General features: G+C 62.5%; 2 protein-coding genes across 2 annotated transcripts in view; both read left to right on the forward strand.

Moving 5' to 3' along the window:
• Positions 1-14,672, forward strand: part of LOC137467539 (chromodomain-helicase-DNA-binding protein 3-like) — a gene marked incomplete at its 5' end in the record, with an annotated part of 53,249 nt that extends 38,577 nt beyond the window's left edge. The window contains 13 exon segments of the mRNA XM_068179026.1: positions 924-1,086; positions 1,997-2,109; positions 2,524-2,659; positions 3,968-4,066; positions 4,951-5,064; positions 5,795-5,903; positions 7,567-7,699; positions 8,972-9,092; positions 9,095-9,142; positions 9,145-9,165; positions 10,739-10,902; positions 12,959-13,088; positions 14,520-14,672. Of these exon segments, the coding sequence (XP_068035127.1) occupies positions 924-1,086; positions 1,997-2,109; positions 2,524-2,659; positions 3,968-4,066; positions 4,951-5,064; positions 5,795-5,903; positions 7,567-7,699; positions 8,972-9,092; positions 9,095-9,142; positions 9,145-9,165; positions 10,739-10,902; positions 12,959-13,088; positions 14,520-14,614 (1,446 nt within the window).
• Positions 14,673-16,586: 1,914 nt separating this feature from the next.
• LOC137467537 (ragulator complex protein LAMTOR4-like) lies at positions 16,587-19,861 on the forward strand. Its single transcript, XM_068179025.1, has 4 exons — positions 16,587-16,652; positions 16,877-16,957; positions 17,711-17,828; positions 19,661-19,861. Exons 1-4 carry the CDS (start codon positions 16,650-16,652, stop codon positions 19,756-19,758), a joined length of 300 nt encoding a protein of 99 aa, XP_068035126.1. The 5' UTR covers positions 16,587-16,649; the 3' UTR covers positions 19,759-19,861.
• Positions 19,862-21,544: the final 1,683 nt, after the last annotated feature.

Below are 21,544 nucleotides of genomic sequence, written 5' to 3' on the forward strand. Positions count from 1 at the left end.
TTTTTGGGGTTTTTGGGGGTGGGTTTTTGGGGGTTTTAGGGTCCCTTTTTGGGGTTTTGGGGGTGGGTTTTTGGGGGTTTTAGGGTCCCTTTTTGGGGTTTTTGAGGGTGGGTTTTTGGGGGTTTTAGGGTCCCTTTTTGGGGTTTTGGGGGTGGGTTTTTGGGGGTTTTAGGGTCCCTTTTTGGGGTTTTGGGGGTGGGTTTTTGGGGGTTTTAGGGTCCCTTTTTGGGGTTTTGGGGGTGGGTTTTTGGGGGTTTTAGGGTCCCTTTTTGGGGTTTTTGGGGGTGGGTTTTTGGGGGTTTTAGGGTCCCTTTTTGGGGTTTTGGGGTGGGTTTTTGGGGGTTTTAGGGTCCCTTTTTGGGGTTTTGGGGTGGGTTTTGGGGGTTTTAGGGTCCCTTTTTGGGGTTTTTGGGGGTGGGGTTTTGGGGGTTTTAGGGTCCCTTTTTGGGGTTTTAGTGGTGGGTTTTTGGGGGTTTTAGGGTCCCTTTTTGGGGTTTTTGGGGTGGGTTTTGGGGGGTTTTAGGGTCCCTTTTTGGGGTTTTTGGGGGTGGGTTTTTGGGGGTTTTAGGGTCCCTTTTTGGGGTTTTTGGGGTGGGTTTTGGGGGGTTTTAGGGTCCCTTTTTGGGGTTTTGGGGGTGGGTTTTTGGGGGTTTTAGGGTCCCTTTTTGGGGTTTTGGGGGTGGGTTTTTGGGGGTTTTAGGGTCCCTTTTTGGGGGTGGGTTTTTGGGGGTTTCAGGGTCCCTTTTTGGGGTTTTAGGGGTGGGTTTTTGGGGGTTTTAGGGTCCCTTTTTGGGGGTGGGTTTTTGGGGGTTTTAGGGTCCCTTTTTGGGATTTTTGGGGGTTTTAGGGTCCCTTTTTGGGGTTTTAGTGGTGGGTTTTGGGGGGTTTTTGGGGTCCCCTGACCCTGCTGTGTCCCTCCCCAGGTGCAGGAGTTCGAGCACATCAACGGCCGCTGGTCCCTGCCCGAGCTGGCCCCCGAGCCCAGCGCCGACTCCAAGCGCTCGTCCCGCGCCTCCTCCCCCGCCAAGACCGGCCCCCCCAGCCCCGAGCAGAGCGGCCCCCCCAGCCCCGCACCCCCCACGCCCGGTACCACGGGGGGGACACGGCTGGGGACACGGCTGGGGACACGGGGACAGGGATGGGGACACGGCTGGGGACATGGGGACACGGCTCGGGACACGGGGGGACACGGCTGGGGACACGGGGACAGGGATGGGGACACGGGGACACGGCTGGGGACACGGGGACAGGGATGGGGACACGGGGACAGGGCTGGGGACACGGCTGGGGACACGGCTGGGGACATGGGGACAGGGCTGGGGACACGGGGACAGGGCTGGGGACACGGGAACAGGGATGGGGATAGGGACATGGGGACACGGCTGGGGACACGGGGACAGGGATGGGGACACGGGGACAGGGATGGGGACACGGGGACACGGGGACAGGGATGGGGACACGGCTGGGGACACGGAGACAGGGATGGAGACACGGGGACACGGATGGGGACACGGGGACAGGGATGGGGACATGGGGACAGGGATGGGGACACGGGGACACGGCTGGGGACACGGGGACAGGGATGGGGACACGGGGACACGGGGACAGGGATGGGGACACGGCTGGGGACACGGAGACAAGGATGGGGACACGGGGACAGGGATGGGGACACGGGGACACGGATGGGGACACGGGGACAGGGATGGGGACACGGGGACAGGGATGGGGACACGGCTGGGGACACAGGGACAGGGATGGGGACACGGCTGGGGACACAGGGACAGGGATGGGGACACGGGGACAGGGATGGGGACACAGGGACAAGGATGGGGACACGGGGACAGGGATGGGGACATGGGGACAGGGATGGGAACATGAGGACAGGGATGGGGACACGGGGACAGGGATGGGGACATGAGGACAGGGATTGGGACACAGCTGGGGACACGGCTGGGGACAGGATGGGGACCGATGTCCTGATGTCCCCTGTCCCCAGCCACGCCGGCGCCCAGCGAGCGTGGGGACGGGCCAGGGCCACCCCCGGACAGGGACGAGGGTGACACCAGGGACGAGAAGGAGCCCAAAGGCCCCGAGAAGATGGAGACAGATGTGAGTGACACGACTGTCCCCAACCCTGTCCCCAACCCTGTCCCCACCACGTCCTCCCTTGTCCCCAGGTCCGTCCCATCCCTGTCCCCATCCTTGTCCCCATCCTTGTCCCCAGCGCTTTCCTCACCCTCCTGTCCTTGTCCCATCCCCGTCCCTGTCCCTATCCCTGTCCCCATCCCTGTCCCCAGCGCTGTCCTCGCCCTCCTGTCCTTGTCCCATCCCTGTCCCTGTCCCCATCCTTGTCCCCATCCTTGTCCCCAGCTGTCCCCAGCGCTGTCCTCGCCCTCCTGTCCTTGTCCCATCCCCGTCCCCTCCCCACCGTTGTCCCCGTGTCCCCCCCTCAGTGTCACTCTCGTTGGGGGGTGATGTCCCCACGGGGACACCGAGGGTGACAGCCCCGCCCTGTCCCCGCAGCCTCCTGTCCCCGAGGTGCCACCGTCGCCGGGCGATGGCAGCGAGGCCGAAGGGCCCCGCAAGGGGGAGGAGGAGGAGGGACCCGGCCACAGGGACCCCGAGGCCGAAGGGCCCCCGGCCCGTGAGGAGCGGCCAGGTGAGACCCCCCCCCGAGGAAACCCCAAATCCCAGAAAACCTAAATCCCGGGAACCCCAAATCCCAGAACCACAAATCCCCAAAATCCCCAAACCCCAGAACCGCAAATCCCTGGAAAACCCCAAATCCCAGAACCCCAAATCCCAAAAACCCCCAATCCCTGGAAAACCCCAAATCCCAAAAACCCAAATCCCAGAATCCCAAATCCCAGAACCACAAACCCCAAAATCCCCAAACCCCAGAACCGCAAATCCCTGGAAAACCCCAAATCCCTGGAAAACCCCAAATCCCTGGAAACCCCGAATCCCTGGAAACCCCGAATCCCTGGGAAACCCCGAATCCCTGGAAACCCCGAATCCCTGGAAAAACCCCAAAAACCCCGAATCCCTGGAAACCCCGAATCCCTGGAAAACCCCGAATCCCTGGAAAACCCCAAATCTCAAACCCCGAATCCCTGGAAAACCCCGAATCCCTGGAAAAACCCCAAAAACCCCGAATCCCTGGAAACCCCGAATCCCTGGAAAAACCCGAATCCCTGGAAAAACCCCAACAACCTCGAATCCCTGGAAAAACCCGAATCCCTGGAAAAACCCCAAAAACCTCGAATCCCTGGAAAAACCCGAATCCCTGGAAAAACCCCAAAAACCCCGAATCCCTGGAAACCCCGAATCCCTGGAAAACCCCAAATCTCAAACCCCGAATCCCTGGAAAACCCCGAATCCCTGGAAAACCCCAAATCTCAAACCCCGAATCCCTGGAAAACCCCGAATCCCTGGAAACCCCAAAAACCCCGAATCCCTGGAAACCCCGAATCCCTGGGAAACCCCGGATCCCTGGAAAACCCCGAATCCCTGGAAAACCCCAAATCTCAAACCCCGAATCCCTGGAAACCCCGAATCCCTGGAAAACCCCAAAAACCCTGAATCCCTGGAAAACCCCGAATCCCTGGAAAAACCCCAAAAACCTCGAATCCCTGGAAAACCCCGAATCCCTGGAAAAACCCCAAAAACCCCAAATCCCTGGAAACCCCGAATCCCTGGAAACCCCAAAAACCCCGAATCCCTGGAAAACCCCGAATCCCTGGAAAACCCCGAATCCCTGGAAAACCCCAAATCTCAAACCCCGAATCCCTGGGAAACCCCGAATCCCTGGAAACCCCAAAAACCCCGAATCCCTGGAAACCCCGAATCCCTGGGAAACCCCGAATCCCTGGAAAAACCCCAAAAACCCCGAATCCCTGGAAACCCCGAATCCCTGGAAACCCCGAATCCCTGGAAAAACCCGTGTCCCGCCCCGCTGCCCTGGCAGGAGCCGAGGCCGAGAAGGTGCCGGGGCTGGACAAGGGGGACGAGAAGGCGCCGGAGGAGGAGCCCAAGGAGCGCCCGGGGGACCCCGACCCCAAAAGAGGTGCCGGGGGCGGGGCTTCGCGCAAGGGGCGTGGCCTAAGCAGGAGTGGGTGGTGCTTGGTAGGAGGTGTGGCCTAACTTCCAATGGGCGGGGCTTAATGGAAAGAGGTGTGGTCTAACCCGGAGAGGGCGGTGCTTAACTGAAGGGGCGTGGTCTGACACATAATGGGCGGGGTCTGAGGGAAGGAGGTGTGGTCTAACTGGGAGGGGGCGGGGCTTAACCCACCCATTATCTCATTTATCGTTGGCCGCTTTTCAGGGGGGCTGGGGGTATTTTTGGGGGGCTGGGGGTGTTTTGGGGTGCCCAAGGGGGGTCAAACATCTTCCTGTCCCCCCAAATGTGTCCCTGACCCCCCAAATCTGTCCCTGACCCCCCAAACTTGCCCCTGCCCCCCCAAATGAGTCCCTGACCCCCAAACCTGTCCCTGACCCCCCCAAATGAGTCCCTGACCCCCAAACCTGTCTGTGACCCCCCCAAATGAGTCCCTGACCCCCCAAACCTGTCCCTGACCCCCCAAATGAGTCTCTGATCCCCCCCAAACCTGTCCCTGACCCCCAAACCTGTCCCTGTCCCCCCCAAACCTGTCCCTGTGCCCCCCAAACCTGTCCCTGACCCCCAAACCTGTCCGTGACCCCCTGAAATGAGTCTCTGATCCCCCCCAAACTTGTCCCCAACCCCCCCAAATGAGTCCCTGACCCCCAAACCTGTCCCTGACCCCCCAAATGAGTCTCTGAACCCCCCCAAACCTGTCCCTGACCCCCAAACCTGTCTGTGACCCCCCCAAATGTGTCCCTGACCCCCCAAACCTGTCCCTGACCCCCCAAACCTGTCCCTGTCCCCCCCAAACCTGTCCCTGACCCCCAAACGTGTCCCTGACCCCACAGAGGAGGTGAAGGCCGAGAAGGAGCCCCGGCCAGACCCGCGGCCCAACGGCCGGCGGGAGGACAAGGCCGAGAAGCCGCGGTTCATGTTCAACATCGCCGACGGCGGCTTCACGGGTGAGCACCGGGGACACCCCGGGGACACCCTGGAGACACCCTGGGGACAGCCTGGGGACACCCCTGGGACAGCCAGAGACAGCCAGAGACACCCTGGGGACACCCTGGGGACAGCCAGAGACACTCTGGGACACCCTGGGACACCCTGGGGACAGCCTGAGACAGCCAGGGACAGCCAGAGACACTCTGGGACACGCTGGGGACACCCGGGGACACCCTGGGGACAGCCAGAGACAGCCAGGGACACCCTGGGGACACCCTGGGGACAGCCAGAGACACCCTGGGGACAGCCAGGGGACACCCAGGGACAGCCAGAGACACTCTGGGACACCCTGGGGACACCCTGGGACACCCCTGGGACAGCCAGAGACACCCTGGGGACAGCCAGGGACACTCTGGGACACCCTGGGGACACCCTGGGACACCCCTGGGACAGCCAGAGACACCCTGGGGACAGCCAGGGACACTCTGGGACACCCTGGGGACACCCGGGGACACCCAGGGACACCCCTGGGACACCCAGGGGACACCCGGGGATAGCCCTGGGACAGCCAGGGACATCCCTGGGACACCCTGGGGACACCCGGGGACACCCAGGGACACCCAGGGACCCCCAGGGACACCCGGGGACCGCCAGGGACCCCCAGGGACCCCCAGGGACATCCTGGGGACACCCAGGGGGACACCCAGGGACCCCCAGGGGCACCCCTGACCCTCTGACCCCTGGCAGAGCTGCACACGCTGTGGCAGAACGAGGAGCGCGCCGCCATCTCCTCGGGGAAGCTCAACGAGATCTGGCACCGGCGCCACGACTACTGGCTGCTGGCCGGGATCGTCCTGTATCCTTGGGGTGGCACCGTGGGATTTGGGGTGTCCTCGGGCTGGGGACAGTGGCACCACGGTGAGGGTGGCACCACGGTGAGGGTGACACCACGGTGAGGGTGACAGCCAGGAGAGGGTGACAGCACAGTGAGGGTGACACCACGGTGAGAGTGACACCACGGTGAGGGTGACAGCACGGTGAGGGTGACACCACAGTGAGGGTGGCACTGGCACCAGGCCAGGATCGTCCTGTATCCTTGGGGTGGCACCGTGGGATTTGGGGTGTCCCCAGGGGATTTGGGGTGTCCTCAGGCTGGGGACAGTGACACCACGGTGAGGGTGACACCACGGTGAGGGTGACACCACGGTGAGGGTGACAAAGTGAGGGTGACAGCCAGGAGAGGGTGGCATCCATTCTTGGTGTGCTGGGTGTTGGGGATGTTTGGGACAGGGAGATGTGGTGACACGGTGACAGGTGACACGGTGATGGTGACACTGTGATGGTGACACGGTGACAGGTGACACGGTGACAGGTGACATGGTGATGGTGACACTGTGATGGTGACACGGTGACAGGTGACACGGTGACAGGTGACATGGTGATGGTGACACGGTGATGGTGACACGGTGACAGGTGACACGGTGACAGGTGACGCAATGGTACGGTGACACGGTGACAGTCCTTAGTGCTCCATGTGCTGGATGTGGAGGATGTTGGGGACAGGGTGAGGTGGTGACAGGTGACACAGTGACAGTGTGACACGGTGACACAGTGACATGGTGACAACAGTGACACAGTGACACAATGACACGGTGACAGGTGACACAGTGACACGGTGACACAGTGACAGTGTGACACGGTGACACAGTGACACAATGACACGGTGACAGGTGACACAGTGACACGGTGACACAGTGACACAATGACACGGTGACACAGTGACAGTGTGGCACGGTGACACAGTGACACAATGACACGGTGACAGGTGACACAGTGACACGGTGACAGGTGACACAGTGACACGGTGACAGGTGACACAGTGACAGTGTGACACGGTGACATGGTGACAGGTGACACAGTGACACGGTGGCACGGTGACACAGTGACACGGTGACACAGTGACAGTGTGACACGGTGACACAGTGACAGTGTGACACGGTGACATGGTGACAGGTGACACAGTGACACGGTGACAGTGACAGGTGACACAATGACACGGTGACACAGTGACAGTGTGACACGGTGACATGGTGACAGGTGACACAGTGACACGGTGACACAGTGACACAGTGACAATGACACGGTGACAGGTGACACAGTGACACGGTGACACAGTGACAGTGTGACACGGTGACACAATGACACGGTGACAGGTGACAGTGACATGGTGACACAGTGACAGTGTGACACGGTGACACAGTGACACGGTGACGCAATGACACGGTGACACAATGACACGGTGACACGGTGGCACGGTGACACGGTGACACAATGACACGGTGACGCAATGACACGGTGACACGGTGGCACGGTGACACCGGTGACGCAATGACACGGTGGCACGGTGACACAGTGACACGGTGACGCAATGACACGGTGACACGGTGACAGTGACACGGTGACACAGTGACACGGTGACGCAATGACACGGTGGCACGGTGGCAGTCCTTAGCGCGCAGCCACGGCTACGCGCGCTGGACCGACATCCAGAACGACGGCGCCTTCGGGGTCATCAACGAACCCTTCAAGGGCGAGGCCTCCAAGGGCAACTTCCTGGAGATGAAGAACAAGTTCCTGGCGCGCCGCTTCAAGGTCAGCGCCCGCGGTGGCACCGGGTGGCACGGGGGTGACGCCGAGGGTGGCACCGGGTGGCACGGGGGTGACGCCGAGGGTGGCACCGGGTGGCACGGGGGTGACGCCGAGGGTGGCCTGGCACGAGGGGCTGGGATGAGCGGGAAGAGAGCCAAGGGTGCTCGGACAGCTGGGTGGGGGCTGCAGGTGTTGGGTGAGGCCAAGGTTGGACATCTGGGGGCTCCAGGTGTTGGGTGAAGCCAGGGTTGGACACCTGGGCTCTCCAGGTGTTGGGTGAGGCCAAGGTTGGACACCTCGGATCTCCAGATGTTGGGTTGTGGCCAGGGTTGGACATCTGGGGGCTCCAGGTGTTGGGTGAAGCCAGGGTTGGACATCTGGGGGCTCCAGGTGTTGGGTGAGGCCAGGGTTGGACACCTGGGCTCTCCAGGTGTTGGGTGAGGCCAAGGTTGGACACCTGGGATCTCCAGGTGTTGGGTGAGGCCAAGGTTGGACACCTGGGCTCTCCAGGTGTTGGGTGAGGCCAGGGTTGGACACCTGGGATCTCCAGGTGTTGGGTGAGGCCAAGGTTGGACACCTGGGATCTCCAGGTGTTGGGTGAGGCAAGGTTGGACACCTGGGATCTCCAGGTGTTGGGTGAGGCCAGGGTTGGACACCTGGGATCTCCAGGTGTTGGGTGAGGCCAAGGTTGGACACCTGGGCGCTCCAGGTGTTGGGTGAGGCCAGGGTTGGACACCTGGGATCTCCAGGTGTTGGGTGAGGCCAGGGTTGGGCGCTTGGACATCTGCGTCGTGCAGATGTTGGTGAGGTCAAGGCTGGCCCCTCCAGATGTTGATGAGGTCTGGGTTGTTCCCACCACCACCTGGCCCCTCCAGCTGTTGGGTTTCCTCAAACCTTGTCCTAAGACCTGGCCCCTCCAGATGTTGATGGGATCTGGGTTGGTCCCACCACCTCCTGGCCCCTCCAGATGTTGATGGGATCTGGGTTGGTCCCACCACCACCTGGCCCCTCCAGATGTTGATGAAGTCAGGGTTGGTCCCACCACCACCTGGCCCCTCCAGATGTTGGGTTTCCTCACACCTGGTCCCAACACCTGGCCCCTCCAGCTGTTGGGTTTCCTCAAACCTTGTCCTAAGACCTGGCCCCTCCAGATGTTGATGAGGTCTGGGTTGGTCCCACCACCTCCTGGCCCCTCCAGCTGCTGGGTTTCCCCACACCTGGCCCCACCAGCCCCGCCCCGCGCGCCCCCGCTGACCCCTCCCTGCCCCGCCGCAGCTCCTGGAGCAGGCGCTGGTGATCGAGGAGCAGCTGCGCCGCGCCGCCTACCTGAACATGACGCAGGACCCCAGCCACCCCGCCATGGCCCTCAACACGCGCTTCGCCGAGGTCGAGTGCCTGGCGAGAGCCACCAGCACTTGTCCAAGGAGTCGCTGGCGGGCAACAAGCCGGCAACGCCGTGCTGCACAAGGGTAAGAGGCGGCAGGGCCGGCGCGCCCGGCGCGGACGCCCGGTGTAGCGCCCGCCTCGCTGCTCTGTACGCGCTGTGTGACGCCATTAAAGAGGGGTTCTGCTCCCAACGCCGCCTCCCGGTGTCTCCTTGCTCTGCGTGTGCTTTCTGGGGGGCTGGGGGGCGCCGGGGCGCCAGCAAAGCGCCGGCGAGGGTCGGAGTAAGGTCCGAGTAAAGTCCGAGTAAGGTCGGAGTAAAGTCAGGTTAAGGCCGGAGCGAAGTCCTAATAAGGGCAGGTTAGGTTGGAGTGAAGTCCAAATAAAGTTGGACTAAGGTCAGAGTAAAGTCCTAATAAAGGCAGATTAAGGTCGGAGTAAAGTCGGACTGAAGTCCTAGTAAAGTCCCAGTAAAGTCGGAGTAAAGTCCTAGTAAAGTCCCAGTAAAGTCGGAGTAAAGTCCAAGTAAGCTCAGAGTAAGATCGGAGCAAAGTCCTAGTAAAGTCGCAGTGTGATCAGCATAAGGTCCGAGTAAAGTCCGAATGAGGCTGGCGTGGAGTCGGACTAAAGTCCTAGTAAAGTTCTGAGTAAAGTCCTAGTAAATTCTGAGTAAGGTCGGAGTGAAGCCAGTGTAAGGAGGGAGGCGCACGGAGGGTTGTGGCTTGGCGCTGAGGTGGCTCTGCTGAGTAGCTGTGGTGTAAAGCTGGAGTATGTCCTTAGTGCCGTCCTGTGTGTATCTCTGGAGTAGTTTACCGCCTTGATCCCTTCTCCCCTCCCTTCCTCCCTCCCTCCTCGCCCCGGGGGTGTTTTGGTGGAGTATCCCCAGAGTATCCCTGCATGCTGGGAGTAAGGCTGGAGTAGCGAGCGCCGGTGTTTGCATGCGCCGGAGCGCCCTGGTGTAAGCCTGGAGCATCCCGGTGTAATTAATGAGTAAAGCCCAGAGGACTCTGGAGGGATGAGCTGAGTAAACCCAGAGTACCCCTGGTGTATTTAATGCCAGGAGTATCCCCAGAGTAACTCCACAGCAGACCCGGAGTCACCTCCGCCGTGTCCGAGGAGTAGCCACAGAGTAGCCCTGTGTGTGCAGGCCTGCAGTAAGGCAGGAGTGACCCTGGAGTATCTCTGGGGCATCCGAGGAGTATCCCCAGAGTGTTCAGAGTAACCCTGGAGTATCTCTGGAGTACCTCGAGGAGATACTCAGAGTAAGGAGCACACTTGGGGTAATCTCGGGTGCGGGCGAGGCACACCCTGAGTAAGACCAGGAGTAAACCTTGAGTAAGTCAGGAATGCACCCAGAGTAACTCCGTAGCAACCCCCCGAGTACTCCCAGCCTACTCGCACCCCCTCCCCCCGCGCAGCTGCGACCCCCGAGTAAGCTCTGAGTACCCCCCGAGTAACTCCCAGCTCCTCCCCCTGCCTCTCCCCACCCCCCATTCTCACGTGAGTATCTCCCACCCCCCCCCTCCCCGCGAGTAAGCTGCGAGTAAGCTGCGAGTAAGCTGCGAGTAAGCTGCGAGTAAGCTGCGAGTAGGCGCGGGACGGCCGCCGGCGCTGACGGGCGGCTGTTTCTCTCTCTCTGTCCCCCGGCCCCGCGGGCAGTGCTGAACCAGCTGGAGGAGCTGCTGAGCGACATGAAGGCGGACGTGACGCGCCTGCCGGCCACGCTGTCCCGCATCCCGCCCATCGCCGCGCGCCTGCAGATGTCCGAGCGCAGCATCCTCAGCCGCCTGGCCAGCAAGGGCACCGAGAGCCACCCGCCGCCCGTAAGTGACCCCGGGGACACCAGCACCCTGTCCACCTTGTCACCCTGTCACCCTGTCACATTGTCACCCTGTCACCCTGCCCCTGCCACCACGGCGTCCTCAGCCCCTGGCCAGCAAGGGCACCGAGAGCCACCCGCCGCCCGTAAGTGACCCCGGGGACACTGCCATTGTCACCCTGTCACATTGTCACCCTGTCACCCTGTCACCCTGTCACTCTGTCACCCTGTCACCTTGTCACCCTGTCACATTGTCACCCCTGCCCCTGTCACCACGGCGTCCTCAGCCGCCTGGCCAGCAAGGGCACCGAGAGCCACCCGCCGCCCGTAAGTGACCCCCAGCATCCTGGGGACACTGCCACCCTGTCACATTGTCACCCTGTCACCCTGTCACCTGTCACCCTGTCACCCTGTCACCTTGTCACCCTGTCACCCTGTCACCCTGTCACCCTGTCACACTGTCACCCTGTCACCCTGTCACCCTGTCACCTTGTCACCTTGTCACCCTGTCACATTGTCACTGTCACCCTGTCCTGGGATTGTCCCCTGCCACCACGGCGTCCTCAGCCCCTGGCCAGCAAGGGCACCGAGAGCCACCCGCCGCCCGTAAGTGACCCCGGGGACACTGGCATTGTCACCCTGTCACACTGTCACCCTATCACCCTGTCACCCTGTCACCGCACCGTCACCCTGTCACCCTGTCACCTTGTCACCTTGTCACCCTGTCACCCTGTCACCCTGTCACACTGTCACACTGTCACACTGTCACCCTGCCCCTGTCACCACGGCGTCCTCAGCCCCTGGCCAGCAAGGGCACCGAGAGCCACCCGCCGCCCGTAAGTGACCCTGGGGACACCGCCATTGTCACCCTGTCACATTGTCACCCTGTCACCCTGTCACCCTGTCACATTGTCACCCTGTCACCCTGTCACCCTGTCACTCTGTCACCCTGTCACACTGTCACCCCCGTCACCCTGTCACACTGTCACCCTGTCACACTGTCACCCCGTCACCCTGTCACACTGTCACACTGTCACCCTGCCACCCTGCCCTGGGGGACACTGGCATTGTCACCTTGTCACCCCTGTCACCCTGTCACACTGTCACCCTGTCACACTGTCACCCTGTCACCCTGTCACCTTGTCACACTGTCACATTGTCACCCTGCCACCCTGCCCTGGGGACACTGGCATTGTCACCTTGTCACCCTGTCACCCCTGTCACCCTGTCACACTGTCACCCTGTCACCCTGTCACCCTGCCCTGGGGACACTGGCATTGTCACCCTGTCACTGTCACCCTGCCACCCTGTCACCTTGTCACCCTGTCACTGTCACCCTGCCACCCTGTCACCTTGTCACCCTGTCACCCCGTCACCCTGCCACCCTGCCACACTGCCACACTGCCACCCTGCCCTGGGGACACTGGCATTGTCACCCTGTCACACTGTCACCTTGTCACCCTGTCATACTGCCACCCTGTCACCCTGTCACTCTGTCACACTGTCACCCTGTCACCCTGTCACCCTGTCACCCTGTCACCCTGTCACCCTGTCACCCTGTCACCCTGCCCTGGGGACATTGTCCACCACCTTGGGCACAGCCCTGACCTTGGGGACACCCTGTCCTGAGGACACCCCTGGCCGTGGGGGTGACACCGGGAGGTGACACCAGGAGGTGACAGCGGGGGGTGACACCAGGAGGTGACCCCAGGAGGTGACACCAGGAGGTGACACCAGGAGGTGACAGCGGGGGGTGACAGTGGGAGGTGACACCAGAGGTGACACCAGGAGGTGACACCAGGAGGTGACAGTGGGGGGGTGGCAGCAGGAGGTGACAGTGGGAGGTGACACCAGGAGGTGACACCAGGAGGTGACAGTGGGGGGGTGGCAGCAGGAGGTGACAGTGGGAGGTGACACCAGGAGGTGACCCCAGAGGTGACACCAGGAGGTGACCCCAGGAGGTGGCACCAGGAGGTGACAGCGGGGGGGTGACCCCGGAGGTGACCCCGGAGGTGACCCCGGAGGTGACCCCGGAGGTGACCCTGTGTCCCTGTCCCCAGACCTTCCCGCCGGGGCCCTACGCCACCCCCCCGAGCTACGGGGGCACCTTCGGGACCCCCCCGGCCGGAGCCCTCCCCCACCCCGGGGGGGCCAACTACAGCCAGATGCCACCGGGCTCCTTCATCTCCGGTGAGGCGGGGGGCACACTGGGGACACCCACTGGGGTCACTGGGGACACTGGGGGGACAAACTGGGGACACTGGGGACACTGGGGACACTGGGGACATCCACTGGGGACACTGGGACACTGGGGACACCCACTGGGGACAATGGGGACACTGGGGATATCCCTGGGGACACTGGGGACACTGGGGACACCCACTGGGGACAATGGGGACACTGGGGATATCCCTGGGGACACCCACTGGGGACACTGGGGACACTGGGGACACCCACTGGGGACACTGAGGACACTGGGGGGACACTGGGGACACTGGGGACATCCCTGGGGACACCCACTGGGGACACTGGGGACACTGGGGGGACAAACTGGGGACACTGGGGACATCCCTGGGGACACTGGGGACACTGGGGACACTGGGGACACTGGGGGGGTCTCAGGGGGGCCCCAAGGGCGTCATTGGGTGGGGGAGGGGAAGTTGGGGGGGGGTCCTTGCAGGGGTCATTTGGGGAGGGGTCCCTGGGGGGGTGGGGTGGGGGTGGTTCCCATGGGTAGGGGTGGTCTCTGGGGGGGTTCCCACGGGTGGGGTGGGGGTCCCAGGGGTGGGTGGGGGTCCCAGGGGTGGGTGGGGGTCTCTGGGGTGGTTTCCCATGGGTGGGTGGGGGTCTCACGGGTGGGTGGGGGTCCCTGACACCCCCCCCTCGCCCCTCCCCCAGCCTCGAACGGCCCCGCGGTGCTGGTGAAGCGGGGTGGGGGTGGGGTGGTTCCCATGGGTGGGGGTGGTCTCTGGGGGGGTTCCCACGGGTGGGTGGGGGTCCCACGGGTGGGTGGGGGTCTCACGGGTGGGTGGGGGTCCCTGACCCCCCCCCCGCCCCTCCCCCAGCCTCGAACGGCCCCGCGGTGCTGGTGAAGCGGGGTGGGGGTGGGGTGGTTCCCATGGGTGGGGGTGGTTCCCATGGGTGGGGGTGGTTCCCATGGGTGGGTGGGGGTCCCACGGGTGGGTGGGGGTCCAGGGGTGGGTGGGGGTCCCAGGGGGTGGGTGGGGGTCCCTGACCCCCCTCGCCCCTCCCCCAGCCTCGAACGGCCCCGCGGTGCTGGTGAAGCAGGGTGGGGGTGGGGTGGTTCCCACGGGTGGGGGTGGTTCCCATGGGTGGGGGTGGTTCCCATGGGTGGGGGTGGTTCCCATGGGTGGGTGGGGGTCCCACGGGTGGGGTGGGGGTCCCAGGGGTGGGTGGGGGGTCCCTGACCCCCCTCGCCCCTCCCCCAGCCTCGAACGGCCCCGCGGTGCTGGTGAAGTGGGGTGGGGGTGGGATGGTTCCCATGGGTGGGGGTGGTTCCCATGGGTGGGTGGGGGTCCCACGGGTGGGTGGGGGTCCCAGGGGTGGGTGGGGGTCTCAGGGGTGGGTGGGGGTCCCTGACCCCCCTCGCCCCTCCCCCAGCCTCGAACGGCCCCGCGGTGCTGGTGAAGCGCGAGGCGGAGGCGCTGGAGCGGAAGGAGCCGCGGGGGGGGGAGGTGATCTGCATCGACGACTGAGGGGGGGGGGCCGCCCCCATCCCCCCCCCTCCCCTCCCCCGCCCCTCCCCCCACTCGCCAGCCCCGCCCCCGGGGTGGCCCCGAGCCCGGCGGGGGGGGGGCGGGGGGGGTTATAAATATGGAATTCTATAAATACGGATTTATGGGGGGCGGGGGCGCTGCCGCCCCTCCCCCCCCCGTTTCACCGCAGCGAATAAACCCCGGATCCTTCCTTGGCTACCGCAGCCGCCTCCGCGCTCGCCACGCCCGGGGCCAGCTGGGGCTGGGGGGTGGCGAGCGGGAGTCGGGCTTTGGCTACTGCTGGGGCGGGCGTGGCTACCACGGGGATGGGCGTGGCTACCACGGGGATGGGTGTGGCTACTGCCAGGATGGGTGCGGCTACCGTGGGGATGGGCGTGGCTATTGTGGGGATGGGTGTGGCTACCGTGGGGATGGGCGTGGCTACTGTGGGGATGGGTGTGGCTACTGCCAGGATGGGCGTGGCTACCGTGGGGATGGGCGTGGCTACCACGGGGATGGGTGTGGCTACTGCCAGGATGGTCGTGGCTACCGTGGGGATGGTTGTGGCTACCGTGGGGATGGGCGTGGCTACTATGGGGATGGGCATGGCTACCACGGGGATGGGTGTGGCTACCGTTGGGATGGGCGTGGCTACCGTGTGGATGGGCGTGGCTACCATAGGGATGGGCATGGCTACCACGGGGATGAGCATGGCTACCACGGGGATGGGTGTGGCTACCGTGGGGATGGGTGCGGCTACTGTCAGGATAGTAATGGCTACCATGGAGAGGGTCATGGCTACCATGTGGATAGGCATGGCTACCATAGGGATGGTCGTGGCTACCATGGGGATGCTTGTGGCTACCATGGGGATGGTTGTGGCTACCACGGGGATGGGTGTGGCTACTGCCAGGATGGTCGTGGCTACCATGGGGATGGTTGTGGCTACCGTGGGGATGGGCGTGGCTACCACGGGGATGGGTGTGGCTACCATGGAGATGGGTGTGGCTACCATGGGGATGGGTGCGGCTACTGTCAGGATAGTAATGGCTACCATGGAGAGGGTCATGGCTACCATGTGGATAGGCATGGCTACCATGGGGATGGGCGTGGCTACCATAGGGATGGGCATGGCTACCATGGGGATGTTAGTGGCTACCATGGAGAGGGTTGTGGCTACCACGGGGATGGGTGTGGCTACTGTCAGGATGGTCATGGCTACCATGGGGATGGGCGTGGCTACCATAGGGTGTGGCTACTGTCAGGATGGTCGTGGCTACCGTGGGGATGGTCGTGGCTACCGTGGGGATGGGCGTGGCTACCATGGGGATGGGCATGGCTACCATGGGGATGGTCGTGGCTACCACGGGAATGGGTGTGGCTACCACAGGAATGGGTGTGGCTACCACGGGTCTGGTCATGGCTACCACGGGTCTGGTCGTGGCTCCTGTCAGGATGGTCGTGGCTACCGTGGCAGTGCTCACCTGGGGGTGGGGTGGCGTGCGTGGCTACCATGGAGATGATTGTGGCTACCATCACGGCGGTCATGGCAACCGTTGGGATGGGCGTGGCTACGGTGGCAGTGGTCGCCTGAGGTGTGGTGGCCACCAGGAGTTGGGGTTTGGCCACTGGAGGGGGGGGCGTGGCCGGGAAGGGACCGCCCGTTCCTTGGGGCCGTTTGCCCAAATCCCGCATTTCGGGGGCGGAGCTGGAGGACTGAAGGACCATAAAGACGGGCGCTGGAGGACTGAGCGCCGCTTCCGGGTCTGTGGAAGAACCATAGAGAGAAGCGGCGGCGGGCTGAGCGGGACTTCCGGTTCCGTGGAGGAAACCATAGAGATGAGCGCCGGAGGACTGAGCGTCACTTCCGGCCCGCCTAGCCAGCGATATCACCGTGCCTCTGCCCACGTGACCAGGGAGCCAACTCTGATTGGTGGGAAAGGCCGGCGACGAGAGGAACTCTGAACCAATGAGGGAGCGGGGCGGGCACTGAGGGCGGGTCACGTGACCGGAAGGGGGAAGCGGGAGCGTCGCTATGGTGAGGACTGGGCTGGGGAAACTGAGGAAACTGGGGGGGACTGGGAGGGACTGGATGGACTGGAGGGGACTGGGGGGAACTGGGGGGGACTGGGGGTCCCTGGGGGGGAGGCTCCGGCCGTTCCCGGTGCTTCCTGGGATGACGCCGGCCCGTACTGGTTTGTACTGGTTTGTACTGGTTTATACTGGTTTGTACTGGTTTATACTGGTTTGTACTGGTTGCAGACGGCGGCGCTGACGCAGGGCCTGGAGCGGGTGCCGGCCCAGGCCGGGTACCTCGTCATCAGCGACGGCGCCGTGCTGGCCGTGAGGGGGAGGGGCGGATTTTTTTTTGGGGGGGTGGGGGAGGGGGTCCCCAAAACCATTGGGGGAGGGGCAGGCTGGAAATCGGGAGGTCCCAAAAACTGGGGAGGGGTCCCTAAAGTTGGGGGAGGCAAAAAGATTTTGGGGGGAGGGGGGGGAAAAAAATTTGGGGGTTCCAAAATCTGGGGGGGAGTAAAAATTGGGGGGAGGGGGGAAAAAATTTGGGGGGGGGGTCGAACCTTTTTTTGGGGGTTCCTAAATTTGGGAGGGGTCCTTAAAACGTGGGGGTTCCCGGGAGGTTTTTGGGGCATTTTTGGGGACTTTTTTCTTTTTTTCCCCTCTGGGAAGCTCCAAATTTTTTTTGGGATCTTGGAGCGAGAATTCCCAAAAAAATTTTGGGGGGATCCCAGGGATTTTGGGGATTTGGGGGGGGGGGGGTCCCCAGGTGGTTTTGGGTGGGGGGTCTCAGGCCATTTTTGGGGTGGTTTTGTTGCATTTTTTGGATTTCCCCCCTCTGGGCTCCCCCGATTTTTTTTTGGGGATCTTCCCCTGAGAATTTCCAAAAAGTTTTTTGGGATCCCCAGGAATTCCGGGAATTTTTTTGGGGGGGGGCAGGGGGGGGGGTTCTCAGGCCGGTTTTTTGGGGTGATTTTGCTGCATTTCGGTGCCGGTTTTGGGGATTTTTTTTCCAGGCTCTTCCCCCTGAGAATTCCCAGAATTCTGGGGTTCCCCAAATCCCCAATTTTCCCTCCCCAGTCCTCGGGGGACCTGGAGAACGACGAGCACACGGCCACCGTCCTGCAGGGCCTGGTGGCCACGGCCCTGGGGCTGCGGCTGCCCCGCGGGCACGAGCCGCCCTTCCGCCGCCTCTCGGGTGAGCCTCGGGCAGGAGCCGCCCCAAACGGCACAAAACGGCCCCAGAATGGCACAAAACGGCCCCAAAATGGCACAAAACGGCCCCAAAATGGCACAAAACGGCCCCAGAATGGCACAAAACGGCCCAAAATGGCACAAAACTGCACAAAACAGCCCAAAATGGCACAAAATGGAACCAGAATGGCCCAAAACGGCCCCACAATGGCACAAAAAGGCACAAAATGGCACAAAACGGCCCCAAAATGGCACAAAACGGCCCCAAAATGGCCACAAAATGGCACAAAACGGCCCCAGAATGGCCACAAAATGGCACAAAACGGCCCAAAATGGCCACAAAATGGCACAAAACGGCCCAAAATGGCCCAAAACGGCCCCAGAATGGCCCGAAACAGCACAAAATGGCTCCAAAATGGCACAAAACAGCACAACATGGCCCCAAAATGGCCCAAAACGGCCCCAAAATGGCACAAAACAGCCCCAAAACGGCACAAAACAGCCCCAAAATGGCCCAAAACGGCACAAAACAGCCCCAAAATGGCCAAAACGGCCCCAGAATGGCACAAAATGGAACCAGAATGGCCCAAAACGGCCCCAAAATGGCCCAAAACGGCACAAAACAGCCCCAAAAGGCCACAAAATGGCCCCAAAACGGCACAAAACAGCCACAGAATGGCACAAAATGGAACCAGAATGGCACAAAACGGCCCCAAAATGGCTCAGAATGGCCCAAAATGGCCCCAAAATGGCTCAGAATGGCCCAAAACGGCCCCAAAATGGCACAAAATGGAACCAGAATGGCCCAAAATGGCCACAAAATGGCACAAAACGGCCCCAAAATGATCCTGAATGGCACAAAACAGCCCCAAAATCGCCCAAAACAGCACAAAGTGGCCCCAAAATGCCACAAAACGGCCACAAAATGGCACAAGATGGCCACAAAATGGTCCCAAATGCCAAAACAGCCACAAAATGTCACAAAATGGCCCCAAAATGATTCCAAACGGCCCCAAAATTGTCCCAAATTTCCCTAAAATGGCCCAAATTGTCCCTAAATGGCTCCAGATGGCCCCACGTCCCCAAATGGCCCCAAATTGTCCCCAAAATGGCCCCAAATGGCCCCAAAATGGCTCCAAATGTCCCCAAAATGGCCCCAAAATGCCCCAATTGTCCCCAAAATGGCCCCAAATGTCCCTAAAATGGCTCAAATGTCCCCAATTGTCCCCAAATTGTCCCCAAAATGCCCCAGTTGTCCCCAAAATGGCTCAAATGTCCCCAATTGTCCCCAAAATGGCCCCAAATGTCCCCAAAATGGCCCCAAATGTCCCTAAAATGGCTCCAAATGGCCCCAAAATGGCCCAAATGCCCCAATTGTCCCTAAAATGGCCCCCAAATGATCCCCAATTGTCCCCAAATGTCCCTCCTGGGGGTGGCCCTGTCCCCACTGTCCCCGTTGTCCCCAGGGGTGTTTGGCGAGCACTCCCTGCCCGTCACTGTCCCGATGGCCCCGGGACACCGGGGTGGCCCTGGGGACACCGGGGGTGGCCCTGGGGACAATGGGGTGGCCCCGGGGACACGGGAGGTGGCCCTGGGGACACCGGGGGTGGCCCTGGGGACACGGGAGGTGGCCCCGGGGACACCGGGGGTGGCCCTGTCCCCACTGTCCCCGTTGTCCCCAGTGGTGTTTGCGAGCACTCCCTGCCTGTCACTGTCCCCGATGGCCCCGGGGACACGGGGAGGTGGCCCTGGGGACACCGGGGTGGCCCTGGGGACACGGAGGTGGCCCCGGGACACCGGGGGTGGCCCTGTCCCCACTGTCCCCGTTGTCCCCAGTGGTGTTTGGCGAGCACTCCCTCCTCGTCACCGTCTCGGGACAGAAACTCTTCGTGGTCAAGCGCCACCACCACGTCCAGGAGCCGGTGGCCGTGTGAAAGATGTCCCCAGAGCGTCCCCAGAGGAGGTGGCACCGCCCCGGGCCACCTTCTGCTGTCCCCAGAGCGTCCCCAGATCCCCCACCCCCCCCCGTGGGGACAATAAACGACGTCCGAGGGTGGCTGTGGTGATTTGTGACCTCCTTGGGGACATCCAGGTGGCACCAGGTGACATCCAGGTGGCACCAGGTGACATCCAGGCCACCCTTGGGGACATCCAGGTGGCACCAGGTGACATCCAGGCCACCCTTGGGGACATCCAGGTGGCATCCCGGTGACATCCAGACCCTCCTGGGGACATCCAGGTGGCATCCAGGTGACATCCAGACCCTCCTGGGGACATCCAGGTGGCACCAGGTGACATCCAGGCCACCTTCGGGGACATCCAAAACCCTCCTGGGGAGGTCCAGGTGACATCCAGGTGGCACCACCAGGTGACATCCAGGCCACCCTTGGGGACATCCAGGCCACCCTTGGGGACATCAGGTGGCATCCAGGTGACATTCAGGCCACCCTTGGGGACATCCAGGTGACATCCAGGCCACTCCTGGGGACATCCAGGTGGCATCACCAGGTGACATCCAGGCCACCCTTGGGGACATCCAGGCCACCCTTGGGGACATCCAGGTGGCACCACCAGGTGACATCCAGGCCACCCTTGGGACATCCAGGTGGCACCAGGTGACATCCAGGCCACCCTTGGGGACATCCAGGTGGCACCAGGTGACATCCAGGCCACCTTGGGGACATCCAGGTGGCACCACCAGGTGACATCCAGGCCACCCTTGGGGACATCCAGGTGGCACCAGGTGACATTCAGGCCACCTTCAGGGACATCCAGGTGGCACCAGGTGACATCCACGCCACCCTTGGGACATCCAGGTGGCACCAGGTGACATTCAGGCCACCTTCGGGGACATCCAGGTGGCACCAGGTGACATTCAGACCACCTTCGGGGACATCCAGGTGGCACCAGGTGACATTCAGACCACCTTCGGGGACATCCAAACCCTCCTGGGGACATCCAGGTGGCACCACCAGGTGGCATCCAGGCCACCCTTGGGACATCCAGGTGGCACCAGGTGACATTCAGGCCACCTTCAGGGACATCCAGGTGGCACCACCAGGTGACATCCAGGCCACCCTTGGGGACATCCAGGTGGCACCACCAGGTGACATCCAGGCCACCCTTGGGGACATCCAGGCCACCCTTGGGGACATCCAGGTGGCACCAGGTGGCATCCAGGTGGCACCAGGTGACATTCAGGCCACCTTCGGGGACATCCAGGTGGCACCAGGTGACATCCAGGTCACCCTTGGGGACATCCAGGTGGCACCACCAGGTGACATCCAGGTCTCTTTATTGGCAATAAATAACAGGGACACAGGTGCCACCCTTGTCCCCAACGTCCCCAACCCGGGGGTGGCACTGCAGGCCCCAAATGTCCCCAAAATCCCGACCCCACACGTGGGCGCGGCTCCAGGCCGTGTCCCCGAGGTGTCCCCGAGGTGTCCCCTCCGTGGCACGTGGCAGTGGCAGCGACCCCCCCATTGTCCCCAAAGTGTCCCCAAGGCTCTGGGGGTGGCCCTGGGACACTGGGGGTGGCTCTGTCCCCATGGTCCCCTGTCCCCAGTGTCCCCAAGGCCCTGGAAGTGGCCCTGAGGCTCTGGGGACACTGGCGGTGGCCCTGTCCCCATGGTCCCCTGTCCCCAATGTCCTGAAGGTGGCACTGGCGGTGGCCCTGTCCCCATGGTCCCCGCTGTCCCAGGGCCATCCCTGCCACTC

The sequence above is a fragment of the Anomalospiza imberbis genome, unplaced genomic scaffold (assembly GCF_031753505.1).
Source record: "Anomalospiza imberbis isolate Cuckoo-Finch-1a 21T00152 unplaced genomic scaffold, ASM3175350v1 scaffold_668, whole genome shotgun sequence".
In the NCBI taxonomy this organism is placed as follows: Eukaryota; Metazoa; Chordata; class Aves; order Passeriformes; family Viduidae; genus Anomalospiza; species Anomalospiza imberbis.